This window comes from Triticum aestivum, chromosome 1D (assembly GCF_018294505.1).
Source record: "Triticum aestivum cultivar Chinese Spring chromosome 1D, IWGSC CS RefSeq v2.1, whole genome shotgun sequence".
Lineage (NCBI taxonomy): Eukaryota > Viridiplantae > Streptophyta > Magnoliopsida > Poales > Poaceae > Triticum > Triticum aestivum.
In genome coordinates this window covers 460,011,837-460,028,122 of record NC_057796.1, presented here as the reverse complement: position 1 = coordinate 460,028,122, position 16,286 = coordinate 460,011,837, and the positions used below count along the sequence as shown (strand labels likewise).

Here is a 16,286-nt window from a genome sequence, read left to right as displayed (position 1 = left end):
TTTTTGGGATACGGAGGGCTAACCAATCCGGCCATCTTTTCTTCTCCGTGGGAGCAGCGACGCAAGAAGCAGGATTGGCGACCCGTGGACTAGAGCACTCAAAAATTTGTGCTGGCTTTTCCCGTCGACGTTTTTGTTGCGGCGGCCTGCGACACGGCGGGCCAACGCGGGAGGCCAACCAGCATCGGTGGCTGTTTGTCTTGTCGATCGGCTACCCTCTTGCCGGCCAGCACTGTTCCTCTGCTCGCCACGAACCTTTTCTCGAATTTGCTCATCGCGGATGGCTTAAAGGCACCGACTCTGTCCATCTTTGCGTTGGATTCCCGTCTCGATGATATTAAACTCTTCCAGTTTTGCCCTTTTTGCAAGGAATACTACCCATCTAATCCCGTAGTATAAATTAATATTAACCTTTAGATCGGCAAAAATGGACGGTCATTATTTATCTGATGTACCGTAAAAGGTCTCAATAAAGCATTGTGTGTCAAGTACAGCTGTAAAAAGGATCGTCAAAAAATAAATTCACAGGACGCTGCTACATGTTACGAACTCACGAAAGTGGGCTACCTTTGCGTGGGAGACACAGAAGCGTTCCACGCCACACGATATGTGTGGGGTCGGACGGCGCCGGACGTGGCTTATAAAAGTAGGCGTAAGATAATTATCCGACTGTTTTTAAACATTTTCCTAGATTGATAGGTCTCGCAGTAAGGGAGATATAGGGTTCACGCGGAATCCTACCCAAACCGCGGAACGGGACGCTGAGTCGCTGACGCCGTGGGCCTGCTACTAAAAAAGCAGTGCTATCAGGATTAAGGACGATGGATCAAATCATCCGTTAGATTGCAATCTTTTCACAAATCAGCAGCGTTTGAGATGGACATTGTCCAGATTTCGTCTGTGCACTGTCGTGTCCAGAGTGGTTTTAAATCCCCGAATCGTCTGATTACTGGAAACTACTCCTACGTCATGATATACATCCCCGAGTTGGTTAGAATCCAAACTGTAGGATACGGAGCACAGGCAGCCTCCATAAATCCCATCCCCCTCTCCCTGAGCACGCAGCCCTGACAAGACGCCGTCCGTCCAAGGAAACCAAGCCATTGTGCAATCCACGCCCAAGTCTAGCCAGGTCTTCCTCCTCTATCCCACTTTTGCTTTCGCCTTCTACGTTGAAGGATTTCGACTTTCAGGGTTTGGCAGTGCGACTTAGTAAGTACTGTATTGACTTTCTTGTGATCGTCTGCAAAAGAAATCGGGTTTAGGTTATTTTCAGGTTCATCTCTTGTACCTCTGCATTGCGGTCGGCAATATGAATAATTTTTGTATGCTTAGTAACTGTGTGATCAAGCTATGGCTATGAGGCATCATTATCAAGATTAGATATCTTCTTCATTGTGCCCTTACTACTATGGCCGATGATCAATTTCACTTGCAGGAGAAGAGGAAGGGGCGGAGCTATGGGCAACTCCGGCAGCACAGGTATGTTCGCCCGCCCAATTGAACCTCAGACTGTTTCTGCTATATATAAACAACAAGTCAACACGAAATTCACAACAATTAATCCCTTGTAAGTACACGGTGAGATCTCTCCATTAACTTTCTTAGGTAGAAGTGAGATCTCTCCGCGAATAAACCCGGATAGTACCCTAGCGGACTCACCATGGGGAGGATTCGAACACCGGTGGTTAGGTGAGCAGATTCAACAACCTGAACTCCTGCCACTTTATCACTATTAGTTCATACATATGAGAAAAGTTGCCTCTTCAAACCAAGCAAAAAAGAAGAGCAAAAACGCATGTACTGTATCTGTATGCAAGATTTTCATCCATATAACCTGAACATAGAGAACTATTCTGCACCCTTCTATTCTCCCCATGGTGAATATTGCAACTTGTTTATCTGGAACTGCAAACCTGCACATAAATTTGCTACCCTTTTTTTCTCTGTTGTATAATTTTGATTTATGCACTTGTCAAATTTCAGCTCCCGCGCGTCTAGGAAAGACCCATGTTCCAGATTTAGAATGGAAGGTGCACAACTTCTCAGCGCTGCTTGAGACGAAAGCTTCCTCGGCGATATCTTCTTTTTTTCACTGCTCTGGGTACAAGTGGTACGCATCATAACTCAAAAGGAACTTTGCAAAATTAACGTATTAGATGTGTAAATATCATACGGTCATGTTTCAGTCAGGTTGAAATATCAATCACAATCACGCGAACCCATGAAAATAGCCGAACAATGAAGCTTGAGGATGCATCAAGTGAAGAAATTAGGCTTATACTCATTCAGTTATGACTTCTAGGCTTACTTCGTTTTTCTTCAATTCCCTTCGCAGGTACCTGCAAGTGACTCCAAAGCACAATCAAGATGCTCAAGTGTCTCCAAATCGCAAACAAGATGATAAAGGAAATCCATATGTTGCTCTTTCTCTTATGATATTCCGGGAAGGCTTGGAGCCAGGTCACACGGTGCATGCAGTGTTTGAGTTGTCAATATTTAACCATTCGAAAGGAATGTATCGTGGATGCAAAGGTAGACTCGTGAATGTGTTTGTTCAAGTACATCCATCCTATTTCCCTTCAAAAACTAATACATCCATCATCTTAGCTGGGAGTACATAGTCTTGACTGCATCACCAGTTAGAGCTATAGATTCCATCATTACAAATCAATACCTATCAATGTCGTAACATGATCAATTACTTTGCCCATTAACAAGTCGTTTCATATTTTCTTCGCTGTTAAGTTTATCCATCGACCTTCTGTACTGTGTGTCACACTTGAGACTCTTTTTGATTGGGACAACCTTCCAGAGTACATATGCATGTTCGCTTTTTGAGAATCATTATTTAGATGGATTTCTCTACTTTGAACTCAATTGATTGTATTCTTTTTGCTCGAAAAGGTTGATTATTTGTTATTTTGGATATTTCAAGTGTTTATTTCTCTAATTTTCAACTTTTACCTAAACACAGCTAGCTACAACTTCAATGTCAAGAATACCTACTCGAACAAGGAATGCTTGATTCCTCTTGAAGAGATACTAAAATCACCTGCTTTTCTAGTTGATGATAGCTGTGTCTTTGGTGTGGAGATATTAAAAATTGACGTCTCTTCTCCCGAAATGAAGTCTGCCGTGATTCAGAAAAAGGCTACCACAGTTCAGAACCTCTTTGTCCAGAAGAAGGGATTCATCAAAGGGACATACACTTGGACCATGAACAATTTCCTAGAATTGGACTCTCAGCACTTTGTCCGTTCTCCTACATTTGAAGTTTGCGGGCATAAATGGTTTTCCTGTTACCAGTTGCATCACAAATTCTCTCTCTATAAATACTATGCATGTGTTATCTGACATTGTTGCTTACCATACCTTGTTAGTAGTTACTTCACAGTGGACAGAAGCATTTTTTAGTGCTTTGTGTCAATGGACATTACCGATAGCCGATGGTCATGTCTTTGTGCAAGGCAGCAAGGTCTATTTTTAGTTTGATCTTTAAGCATGGAACCAAATAACTCTACTTCTTCTAGTATATTTACAGTAATATTATTATTAAATTGTACTGTAGTCATGTTTTGCTCAGATTTTTTGTATAATTGCAAGACTTAATTGTAATGCCACCAAGTCGTGTTCAAAGTTAATGGGTATACAGTGTACCTGCCTACACCCAAGCTCAGCCACAACTTTCTGATTTCATAACTAACCACATTCTTCAAATACATTTTCCCGGGTACCCAATTGTAAGAAGTGTCACTTCCCATTCTTGTCAACAGGTACATGGGCATGTATCCGCGTGGTGACAAGAGCAGCACTGATTGCCTCGCCTTGGGTTTGTACGCGGAGTCCTCGGATGAGCTCTTTATCGAGTCCAGGAAGGTGCTTCAAATGAGTCTGTCCATCCTGGACCAAAAGAATGGGAAATACTTCACAAGAACTTCAGGTTAACTTGTCCTTAGCAACTACCAGTGCAGTGTGTGAATTACTGTTTGTAACCCCCTGATAATTACAGTTCATCTTACTTTTCTGGTGATGGCAGGTCTCTTGGTGTGTTTTAGTCAAGGCTGGTCATGGTCCGACTTCTTGCCACTCAAGGAACTCCAGGATCTGTCCAGAGGCTACCTTATAGAATCGAACTGTGTCGTCAAGGCTGATCTTACTATCTTTGGGTCATCCAGTGATGGCTAGATGCTTACCTCGTGGCCTGATGTAGAGTTAATATGCCTTCATCCTACTACTATATATACATATATATGAGATGGTGGTGTTGATTTGTTTAAAGTTCTTATATAGTATTAAAGATGAACTAGTTCACAAGAAGTCGAGAAATGATTACTAGGTATATTGTCTCTAATATATTATTTGCAAGTACCTCAATTTGTGTATGGATGATGTTCCATCGATCATGTCAGTTTGATGAGTTTCGTTTGCATTTGGTTCCATCATCCCATCTTCATGGCCTCAAGCATTTTCAAATGTCGGACAAAAGCGTTAGTGGACTTGCTACAAATTCATATAAACTGTAAGGCGTTGATTTTGGTCTTCTATGTTTTCTTCTCTTTGAGAGCGACCAATTCAAATAAGACTAATTTGCTTCTTTTCACTTTTTACCACTGTATCACTGCCACATTTATTTACATCCATTTAATATTGATTCCTCACATGATTATCTGCATGTTTATCACTGCCACATTTATTTACCCTTTTTTAAGTCTTCGTGTTGCAAATGAGACTTCATTGGTTGCCCTTGTTGTGTTGTGGTTTACGTGAGCACTCATCAGTTATGTTACGGTGCTGCAGTTGTGCTGTCTATTTCCTCTTTTGAAATGTCAAATTGCACTTCTTCCTGTCCTGTGACAACATTCAGGTAATATAGGATGAGCATCCTTGTACGTTTTTTTTTTTGAGGGATCCTTGTACGTTTCTTGCTCAACACAGCAGAGGCTATCATAATTGGTGACTGTTGTTGTTGTTGAGTGAGTGGTACCCCCTCCCCTGCGATCCTTTTTTTTTTTGGTGTGCAATGGCTCAACACAGCAGAGTGGATGACCCTGTGCCGTGCGTGTCCATTAGATTTTCAGTCCACAGCTACAGGTAAGCCTGGTATAGTCGTGGATGACCTACCTGGGAATTTCATACTCGTCTCTGGCCTCGACAGCAGCAGCAGCAGCTGTCCTACAACAGATTCACCAAATGAGTTTCGATTATTAGTCCAACTATGTAACTTTTAAATCACTTCAACGGGTGCACATGACATTCCGATTCAAACTGCGACTAATAATGGATCAAAGATGATAGAGCTTGGCTTCAGAAGTGGCAAATAAGATTCGTGCAGACTTTTCGCTAGATGGCAAGCAAGCAGAGGCAGGGTTTTCAGAGAGACAGGTTGAGTAGGGCGTTGGGTGGATGTGAGCTTGTATGTAAGCGGTGATGTTTTTGGTGTTGTCAGTGTGCTCTCCCTCTTGTGTACAACTCTCCTTTCACTCAATATAATGACACTCAGGCCTTTTGCATGTTCTGGAGAATATAATCAATTTGTGTTCAGCTCCAATAGAAGGATGGGCATAAGTTCAGTTAACAAATAAACACTGCTATTAAGTGTGATGGCAGCTTAACAATGCAGCTCCTCTGCAAATCAGAATGGAGGATCAAAGAAATAAGAATTGTAACATCACATTGTGATCAGTATTAGCGTTATGAAAGCAAGACTTCTGAATGCCGTGGACAAGTGCAGTATGGCATTTCTGAGCAAGCGCAATTGCAGCAGCAACATAACTTGATGATACTCACAGCAACCACAGCACAACATGGGAATCAATCATTTGCAATATGAAGCATTGTCGTCACGTCAACCATGGAAACAATCTTTAAAAGGACCTATATATAATCAAATGTGATAATCTGAACCAGCAATGTACTCTTGAATTGCATTTGATAAGATGTCAAATCGCTAAATGCGCAAACATAGAGAAGAAAAAACCGAAGCGGCAATGTACTCTTGAACACCAATAATCAATTTGTGTTCAGCTCCAGGAAAAGAATGGGCATAAGTTCAGTTAACAAATAAACACTGTCAAAAATGGGATGGCTGCTGAATATTGCAGCTCCTCGGCAAAGCAGAATGGCGGATCAGAGAAATTACAACTCTAACATCACAGTAATCAGCATTAATGTCACCAACAAAAAAAATGCAAGAAAAGTGGAATAATAGAAAGGAAAGCAATGGATAATTATTTCCACACTTTTGTACACAATACACAAAGAAGCAGGAGGTAATACAACCTGGTCTCCCACAGGGCAGAGGTCCAGGGACAGGCCAGCCAAGGACTCATGCAATGCAGCTAACTATATATCTTCCATCAGTAAATCCTGAGAGTGATCTCAAGAAACATGTAAACATCCTCAAGAACAATTTATAACCACAATGCTTTGTCATACTCAAGAACTTTTTGTCTGAACCAAACACTGTTAAACAGGGCGATGGCTACTGAACATGCCACCTCCTCCGTAAAGCAAAAATGCAGATCAGAGAAATAACAAATGTAACACCGTAGTTACAAGCATAAGCATTCTGAAAGCGAGGAAGGCATGCAACAAATGTTCTTAATATACCAAAAAAAAATGCTGGGAAATGTGAACATGAAAAGTAAAAAAGACAAGGAAAATGGATGAATATTGTAGAAGAGAACTTTCAGAAACATTACACATAAAAGGAGATTAAGACACGATGCAAAATTTATCTGATAATTTGCATGGATTTACACTTGTTGCTGAAAAATAGAGAGGCAACAGTTAGTCGGCCATTATATTCTATCACTGGTATGAAGCACCTACTAGCCCGAGTAATATTCAAGCTGGTGTTTCATCTGTCGTCGTACAATGAAGCGCCTGGTCCAGGTCAACGACATTCAGTTGTCCCAAGCTGGTGCTCAGCAGTACATGTGGAAGTATTTTACTGTATATACTGTTTGGGTGAAATTTTATTGTGAAGTCTGGTCTTTAGTCAGCTATTGGCGTCCGGGTATGGGTTTAGTCATTTCTCCTGCCACTGCCCATGTGCCATTTACCTTTAGGGCCGGGGCGCCATGTGATGATTGGTATTGATAGACTTTGCAAGGTGTCAATTAGCGTCATTATCTTTTTTACTCGCTAACCCTCAAGACAATTGTGCACTAACAGGCAGTTCTTTCTCATTTTCTGATGTTTTGCTTAGGCGGTGGATAAAGGTTTTGCCAGGTTGATCTGGTGATGCTTGTCCTCAAATCCTGACCAACATGAGCCAATGTAGGCAACTAGGTCTGATGTAGTCGAGCTCGACGGAGCCCAGCCACAGCTCGTTGTTCCTCTCGGTCACCTCACTGAGCCACGGTCACTGTCGGAGTCGCACAACCGTTGAACAGAAGTACACAACTAACTGTTAAGCAGTTCAGATGGCATTGACCTGGGAGTAGGACAGGATGGGCGACAAACCATGTACAGCCTGATGAATTCTGTCAACAGGTTGACACAGCAGCAGCAGCATTCCGGCTGCTTCCTGAACAGGTGCAGTATGGCATTTCAATAGAACAACTGCAGCACAGTAACATAACATGATGGATAAACTCACAGCAACCACAACACAACATGGGGGTCAATGAAATCAACATTTGCAACATGAAGCATTATCGTCAGGTCGATCATGGGAACAATCTCTCAAAAAAGGGTCAATTACGAGTACCCCGCACTGATTATAAACCAAGAGGTACAAAACGGAAATTCCCAGGCTCATCTACATCGTCAGAATACCAGAATCTGGTCCTCAAAACCAAAAAAGATTCACCGTCCCCCATCACAATCCATAAAAAACATGATTTAAACCTTATCGATAACACTCGTCAATTTATTCATCAGAAGCGGATTGATAAGATGTCGAATTGTTAAATGGGTAAATGTGCAAACATACAAGGAAAAAAAATACAACGGCGATGTACTCTTGAACAATAGGAATCAAGATGTCGAATTGTTAAATGGGTAAATGTGCAAACATACAAGGAAAAAAAATACAACGGCGATGTACTCTTGAACAATAGGAATCAATTTGTGTTGAACTCGACAAGTATAGATTCGGTCAACAAGTAAACCCTGTTACAAAAATGTGATGACTGCTGAACAAGGCAGCTCCTCTGCAAAACAGAATAGCATTATGAAAACTGTGACATAACATTGTTACAATATGAAAGCAATAATGGCATGCACCAGCTTCCTCATATATTGAAAAATGCAAGATAGCATGAACAAGATAAGTAAATTAAGAAAAAGGAAATGGATGGATAACTATCAATATATTTATTTATACACATAGCACAGAGAAGGAGATTAATACAACCTGATCTCGAGGTAAGTAGGGCCAGGGAGATGCCTGCCAAGGAGTCATGCTATGCAGCTAAGAGCTAACTATCTATCTTCCATCAGTAAATCCTGAGAGCGATCTCAAGAAACATTTAAGCATCCTCAAGAACCCTTCATAACCAGAATGCTTTGTCATACTCAAGAATTTTTTGTCTGAACCAACCACTGTAAAACAGGGTGATGGCGGGTGAGCATGTCACCTCCTCCATAAAACAAGAATGCAGATCAGAGAAACAACAAATGTAACACCGCATTTACAAGTATAAGCATTCTGAAGGTAAGAATGTTATGCAGAAATATATCAGAAAATGCTTGAAAACGTGAACAGAAAAACTGAAGAATAGAAGGAAAATGGATTAATAATTGTGAAAAAAAACTTTCAGAAACATTACACATAAAAGGAGATAAGACAAGATGCAAACTTTGTCTGATAATTTGCTTGTATTCTTCTCTGATTTACACTTATTACTGAAAAATAGAGAGGCCATGGTTAGTCAGGCATTATTATATCACAAGTATGAAGCACCTATTATTTTCACTTCCAATTAGCCATGTCCAACACTATTTGATGATTTAAACAATGTACAAAACGTGGCTGCTTCCCATTATATAAGAATATTATCATTTCTTACAAGCTGCAGGAACTATACTCCAAACCAACATAGCTAGCACGCTGAAGCATAAACTTTCCCCTCGTTCTGGCAGCTCTTCTAAAAGGGAAATCTGTATACAAAACCACTCAAGGAACCTAACTAGACCCAATTTGCTGTCTCTACCTCAGAAGAACCAACACCATTCAGTAATGGGCATCAGGAAGAAAGATATGGGAGCAATTGAGAATTGCTCCCGTCTGAAGCTTCATCACGGCAGCCAAGGATCACCTCTGCAAGAGGAAAACAAACGCACATGAAGAACAAGAACCAACTTTGTTGGCAACAGCAGCATAACTGATGGGTCGGCATCTTACATTATTATTATCATCGATCTTGTAGTTGTCCAGGTCGACCGTCGAGAGGAAGAATCCGGGGCACAGCGCCTGCAGTTCCAATCAACCCAAGGAGCGAGAATCTCTTAATTTAACACCGAGGCGGACCCAAGATCGGGCATGAGGAAGGAAGAAGGGAAGGAATCGCAGGTGAGTCGAGGATCTGATGCTTACGTCGATCTTGGCCTGCTGGGCTTTGGACCGCTTCTTGCCGCGGCGCGGCGGGCGCTTGCAGCGGACGGCGGCGAAGTCCCGGGCGATCTCCTGTTTGGTGAGGGCGACGGCGAATCCCCTCTTCCTAGGCTGCTGCGGCTCCGTCAGCGGCGGCGGAGCCGCCGAGGCGGGCGAGTGGAGCGCCTGCCCCGCGCCAGCGTCCGATGATCTGGACGCGGGATGCGTCGCGGGGTAGCGGAGCGGGCGGAGGTGCCGGGACCGCTGCGGCCGGGAGGAGGAGCCGGCGGCGTCGCCCTGGGGCGGCTTCTCCTTGTCCGGCGACGGGGTGGTCGGGTGCTGGGGAGGAGACGGCAATGCGGTCGCGACGACGGGGGCGCCGTCCTTGGAGCAGCGGAGGCGGCGGCGCACGCCCCAGGTGAAGGAGAAGCAATCGAGGGGGGACGGGGACGGAGACTCTGGGTGGGGCTGGGGCGGGGGTGGAGTCGGCGAGCGTTTCGCCGCGCGATGGCGGCGGCGGTGGTGGTGATGCTCGCGGTGGCGATGGTCGTCGGAGGCGGCCGCCATGAGAACCATCGACGATTGACGAGAGTCGCGCGGCGCGGCAAGGGGGCAGGGGGAGATGAACCAGGGGAAGGAAAGGGCGAGGTTTTTGAAAAGGAAAAGAGTAGCTTTGCCCCTGGATTCCCGGTCTCTCCGCCTCCGTCCCACCAGAACTCGGCCGCCGAGTGCGATCCGATCGGTTCCGGTGCGGCGCGCGTCGTCGCTCGCGCGGTTTCTCTCTCGCCACGGCCGGGCTCGCACGCGCCGTTGGGTTTGCGACTCCCGTCCCATGGCATGAAGTGTGCACACTCAAAAAATATCTGCATAATCCAAATGTCATAGTACGATATTTGGCAAAATAATAGCATAAATTGTTCGATCAAGTCTCGCAACAAATCGGCGGCGGCGGAGGAGGGGGGGCAGCGGCGGCGGAGGGGGAGCAACGCCGCAATGGCGTGCACTGATCGGGCCCTTGAGCGGAAGGGGCGGCAGTGACGAGAGGAGGGGGATGGCAGCGAGGTGAGGAGAGGGTCTGATCAAGCGGTGGCCGGCTGATTTAGGTCACGCTCTCTTACATACTGGGAGAAAATAGAGAGTGCGCTGGGCTATTGAGTTGTTAGGACTATGGGTTTGTTGACTGAAATAGCCAAATTGTGACAAATTCTCATGGGCCACGACCCACCCGGCCTACCATTTAGGTCCGCCAAGGGTACTAACCCCGCGATGAACTCACACATCGGGAACGTTGTGTGTCGCACGATCCAATAAGGCACCTGGTGAAGTGTCCATATTTACTCCTAGTCTCATGCGATGTATAAATAATTTTGATGATTCACGACATTTGGAATGTGTGATTTGTGAGTACTGCAGTGGACTCAGAGGCGGACAGTGGGAGCTACTCGCCGTACTCAGGGCTTGGATGGATTTGGTGCGGGTTCGGGTGGAGAGTCAATGTCACTAACCCTGCCTGCTGTTTTCATGCGCCTGGCACATCGCTTTCGCGGTTTTATCGCGACAGGAGTGTTTTTGTCGCCCCTGGCTCCTCGGTTCTGTCTTGGTTTGGGTTGATGCCTTCAATCATAAGGCTACCTTTTTTCCTCAAGTAAATTTTTATGTATATCATTTTAAAAAGAGCAAGTTGCTGAGTTTCAAGAATCTCACGCGTTCAATCGCATCTGTAAAATACTCCCTCCGCAAAGCGTTGAGCTTCCAAAAGCGTCTTATATTGTGGGACGAAGGGAGTAGTATGCATCGCTATGATGTTTAGTGTAAAATATGTGTAGCATCCTTCATTAATTAATATCATGCTTAATATCAATACTCCCTCCGTTTCTAAATATAAGACCTTTTAAAGATTTCAATATGGAGTACATATGAAGCAAAATGAGTGAAACTGAAATCTCTAAAGGGTCTTACACTACTAGAAAAAAGGCTGTTAGTGGCGCACTAGTTTTTGATATTAATGACGCACTACTGGTGCACCACTATTAACACGCCACTAGTAACAAATAGTAATGGCGCACCAGACCATTATTATGCCTAGAAGTGCGCCATTACTATCTGACTTAGTAATGGCGCACCAATCCCGAAAGGTCACCCATCCTCACACTACTCCAGCCCGAGCACGCTTAACTTCTCAGTTTTATCTAACCCAGCACCAGCTCACTTAACAGGCACTTGTTGATATATCTATCATATCAATCCTATTAAACCTTGTTGATGTCTAGGACTTCGTTCATGAACATGAGTGTGATGAAATTTTGAAAAAATATTTCAAACTTCCCGGTCATATTACGTATCATATTTTGAACATTTTTTCCAAAAAAAAATCGAAACCAATTTTTTTCTGTTACTAGTGGCGCACCTAGCAAATGATGCGCCATTACTAAGTTTGAATTTTTTTTCCATCCCCCCTCTAGATCTTAAAAGCCCAGTATCTTTTATTCTGTTAGGTTTTTGGGGATTCCTAAAATCTTCAACAGGGTTCCCGGTTGAATTCGGATGTAACTTTTCGAGTAGATGATTTTTCATATAAAAAACTTTTTAATCCGAGTTCGTATGCAAAAGTTATGCCCATTTTACTAAATTCCAGAGAGATTTTGCAAATAAAGTCGAAATTCATATTTGTAAATTTTCCCAACAACTAGACCACATATCACATGGGAAACTTATTTTCATTTATTTTTTTGACATTTCCATCATTTTCTTTTATTTTTTTAAACTGAAAAGGCGGTCCAAGGGGGTGCATTACTATGTGTATGACTTGGTCAAACCTTGGTCAAAGTTAGTAATGACGCACCTACACATGGTGCGCCATTACTATTTAGTAATGACGCACCTAATGGCGCACCATATGTATAGTGCGCCATTAGTGTCTATATCGGCTATAGTTGTTTTTCTAGTAGTGTTATATTTAGAACCGGAGGGGTAGCATTAAGTAATTATATCATACCTAATATCGTAAAACAATGTATATCTTGCCTAATATTAATAACAAAAATTTATATCTTGCCTAATATTAATGTACAATACGATGCAATAATAATAATAATAATAATAATAATAATAATAATAAAAAGTACAATACAAATAATATTCTGGGAAAAATATTAAAGTGCAAGCACATACACAATTACTAGTTCGTACTCCCTAGAAAAAGAACTACTAGCGTACTAGCTAGTCGCTATCTCTACAATGTACTAATAAATTTGGTAGAGTATTAACTACATATTGATATTAAGCAGGATATTAATTGCATGCTAATGATACCATGTGACTATCGGTCATGCTTCCTCTATTTCTAAATATAAGTATTTTTAGAGATTCAAATAAGGGATTATATACGGAGTAAAATGAGTGAATCTAAACTCTAAAATATGTCGATATACATCCGTATGTAGTTTGTATTGAAATTTCTACAAAGACTTATATTTAGGAACAGAGGGAGTACTGATTTGGTATGATATTAATTGTATGATACTGATTTGGTATGATATTAATTGTATGATACTGATTCAGTATGATATTAATTATACGATAAACATGTTGAGCACTCGCCATTTAAACAATCTAAGTCATTGGATTAACATGATTTGATGCCTATATATAGAGAGAGGTATAGATAGATATAGATATACTACATAAAACATATGTTAGGTTCATTTTTCTGCTAGGCAAAACTCTTTGTCAATTGGTTCCCCTCCTCCCATCGTGTTCCTTCACCGATTTTTTTCCAACCAGTTTTTTTTTCACCACATCATATTTGACTGCACCTTCCCGTACGCCCCTCAATCACATTAATTAGCTTACCTTTTGCACCACTGCATTAATTCCATCTTAATTAACCACATGGTGGAATGCAGGAAACAACGTTAGGCTATTTAACCTCGACGCACGACATGGTTAAAGGAAAAGGAAATAAATTTGGGTTTACAAGGTTCGAACTATGGCAACCACCCGATTTAGAATGCCAAAACCGTAACAAATGGCGCCAACAATCACGGTAGACTGTTCTATTAAGGGGTTTTGCCGGTAAGTCACGAGTACACCAAACACATAGAGGCGCAACAAGTAGAGTTCATGTCGTAGCTTGAGAAAATTAGTGTTGTGTATTAGTCGTTCATGCTGAAACCAATATTAACATCCATGCTTGTAAAAAAATCAGACCCTTATAGATTGCAAATAATTAACTCTCTTGCATTCTTTGCAAACGAATCTATAATCTATTTTCATTGATTTATTTGGCCCCTACAAATTTTCCAAAGATACACTCTTATGCATTACAAGATTGCGCAAATGTATTTCCAATTATTACTTCATCCAGAAGATTTCTCATAGGCAACATAAAAAAAGATGAAGAAAAGAAAAATAAAATCCCTTTTGTGTTAGGCAAACATTCAGATGGCAATCCAACAACCATTCATGATTCAGTCAGTAGGCAAAATACACAAAATAAGTAAGCATCATAATTTCTTTAGGAACACAAAAATCTATTGAGATATAATCTTGCATGAAGGTTCATACAGTTGTGCGACGCGAGACTTGTCATGGGTCATCCGTTGGCCCAACGGTGCACCAAGAGAACCCCTCTAGCGCATTGTCGGATCAGAGAGTAAGGCATCGTGTGACGTGTGAGGAACCGTCCGTTCGCCCAAATCTCATCGCATTGAGCTAGCTCCATCTGGCGCATTACTAGATGAGACAACCAGTTGGGCGTCGCATAATGTGTCCATGGCGAGCAGCGGGAGCGCGCGCGGGCGGGAGGGTTTTGGGGAAAGTGGAGGAAAATAGTGGAGGCTGCCACCGACTGGCGGGCTAGAGGGAGTAGTTGGCGCGCGTCCGTCTCGTGTCCACGCCGATGCAAATGAGGCTAAAAAATGGCCAGAAATGGGTCGGCGTCCGTTTGAGTCGGTGCGTTGGGCCAGCTTTTCTATCCACCGCGACCTAAACGGACGCGCGCGGACGAAATGGGTCGGCGCGTTGGAGTTGGTCTAACCACTTGGGGGTAGATTAAGTTTGTGTTGATGGCTGACTGGTTGGCCCTTTCAGTTGAGGGCTCCTACAAACACTGAGAATGGTTCGGCTGGTGCATGGATGGTTCGAAGAGATGAAGCAGGAGCAGTAATCTTTGATGCGTGCCAAATACTGTTCTATTGTAACAACACCCTGCAGGCCGAAATCCAAGCAATTATGCTCGGGGTGAACCTTACTCTTCAATGGTCAAGCCTACCGAGTTTCGTGCAATCTGAAGCTGGCAACTTTAGTTAAGGAGATCAAGAATTTGTTAGTACTTACGGAATTTAAACCTCGAAAGCTTTTTAGAGACCAAAATAGGGTAGCACACTGTCTGGTCAATTATGCTCGTACAGCCCGTAGCATCGCTTATTAGTTGCAACGTGGTTCAGATTTTATTTTTAATCTTGTACTGCCCGATTGTAACCCTATGGACATTGGATAAATCTCCCTATTTACCGCAAAAAAGGGCTTATGTTTAGATTGAGGTTCGGTACTTTTTGTATCTTTATGTAATGTGATGTCAATTTTTTTCTTTTTTCATCCATTTTTTTTATGTAAATAGCGTGGTAATATACGTACAGCAACCTCGATAACTTACATACAACTCCCACGGGGGGAAGTTGTAGAAAATCATAACCCAATTAATTTATGTGTAAATAACATGATAATTGATGCATACCTCGCTAACTTTTTTACCAGGGGAAAAGGTTTAAAAACATACCACGCTAACTTATGTAAATAACACGGTAATATATGAACCGCTTACCTGATAAATTATATACAAGCATTGCGGTAACATTGACCGGGAGGAAAAAAGGTTATTGAAAAACTTATTCTCTGTAACTTATGTGAAAATAGAATGGTAATATACAAATCGCATACCTGATAACTTACGTACGAACACCACGGCAACTTTGACCAAAGGAGAAAAGTTGTTGAAAATATTGCCTCGGTAAGTCATGTGAAAATAGCATGGTAATATATGAACCATATACATGATAACTTACGTACGAACACCACGGTAACTTTGACCAAAGGAGAAAAGTTGTTGAAAATATTGCCTCGGTAAGTCATGTGAAAATAGCATGGTAATATATGAACCACATACATGATAACTTACGTGTAAACACCGCGGTATATTTTTTGACGAAGGAAAAAAGTTATCAAAAACATAGATCCGGCAACTTCTGTGTAAATATCATGATAATATACAAACTATAGATTTGATAACTTGGGTTCAAGTCCTCTTTTAAGCAGTTTATTTCTTTTTTTTCTTTCATCTAGACTAACTGGCATAAAACCAGAAGAGATAAAAAAAATCATGAACCGGTCTAAAAATAAAAACTAGAAAGAAGAAAATCGGTGGACGATCGAGGGAGAGCGGACAACATTAGCGGTCAAAGGAAGGGGGCGGGGGTAGCAATCGAAGGAGGCCATGCATATCATTCGGTAATATTGCTAACCAGCACACATGTAGCAGCTATCATAGTTATTTAATCCCAAATGCTAGAAAGTGCAGCTGCACTTTTTGGTCGATCCGAGCGCACGCTCACAGACCGAACAATACGACAGACCGATCCCTAATTTGGAAAACTGTCCACCCACCTATTCTATATATGGAAAGATTCTTCAATTAGAGTATGCTAATTTTTCTCCACCTCGTCCAACCACCTCGTCTATATAT

At 42.3% G+C, this 16,286-nt stretch overlaps 2 protein-coding genes across 5 annotated transcripts; one reads left to right on the top strand and one right to left on the bottom strand.

Annotated features, from left to right (window-relative positions):
- Positions 1-1,020: 1,020 nt before the first annotated feature.
- On the top strand, positions 1,021-4,371 carry LOC123175349 (ubiquitin C-terminal hydrolase 12). 4 transcript variants are annotated; one of them, XM_044590196.1, is made up of 8 exons: positions 1,021-1,132; positions 1,439-1,482; positions 1,609-1,692; positions 1,987-2,113; positions 2,339-2,535; positions 2,978-3,293; positions 3,777-3,943; positions 4,040-4,371. In XM_044590196.1, the coding sequence occupies exons 2-8, from the start codon at positions 1,461-1,463 to the stop codon at positions 4,186-4,188; spliced, it is 1,062 nt and encodes a 353-aa protein (XP_044446131.1). In that variant the 5' UTR covers positions 1,021-1,132; positions 1,439-1,460; the 3' UTR covers positions 4,189-4,371. The 4 variants fall into 4 exon arrangements, with proteins under 4 accessions (XP_044446131.1, XP_044446132.1, XP_044446130.1 ...); XM_044590195.1 differs by having other exon boundaries at positions 1,023-1,212; XM_044590197.1 differs by lacking the exon at positions 1,609-1,692.
- Positions 4,372-8,892: 4,521 nt separating this feature from the next.
- On the bottom strand, positions 8,893-10,681 carry LOC123175333 (WAS/WASL-interacting protein family member 3). The gene is made up of 3 exons (XM_044590194.1): positions 9,548-10,681; positions 9,356-9,424; positions 8,893-9,271 (listed from the first exon to the last, which is right to left on the bottom strand). Exons 1-3 carry the CDS (start codon positions 10,376-10,378, stop codon positions 9,266-9,268), a joined length of 906 nt encoding a protein of 301 aa, XP_044446129.1. The 5' UTR covers positions 10,379-10,681; the 3' UTR covers positions 8,893-9,265.
- Between the last annotated feature and the right edge of the window lie 5,605 nt (positions 10,682-16,286).

Bases quoted from the DNA above. Each gene is read 5' to 3' on its own strand.
- LOC123175349 (XM_044590196.1), top strand. From the start codon at position 1,461: ATGGGCAACTCCGGCAGCACAG. The intron at 1,483-1,608 runs GTATGTTCGCCC...TAACTTTCTTAG, and splicing joins GGGCAACTCCGGCAGCACAG to GTAGAAGTGAGATCTCTCCG. The intron at 2,536-2,977 runs GTAGACTCGTGA...ACCTAAACACAG, and splicing joins AATGTATCGTGGATGCAAAG to CTAGCTACAACTTCAATGTC.
- LOC123175333 (XM_044590194.1), bottom strand. From the start codon at position 10,378: ATGGGACGGGAGTCGCAAACCCAACGGCGCGTGCGAGCCCGGCCGTGG. The intron at 9,425-9,547 runs GTAAGCATCAGA...TTGGAACTGCAG, and splicing joins CCCAGCAGGCCAAGATCGAC to GCGCTGTGCCCCGGATTCTT.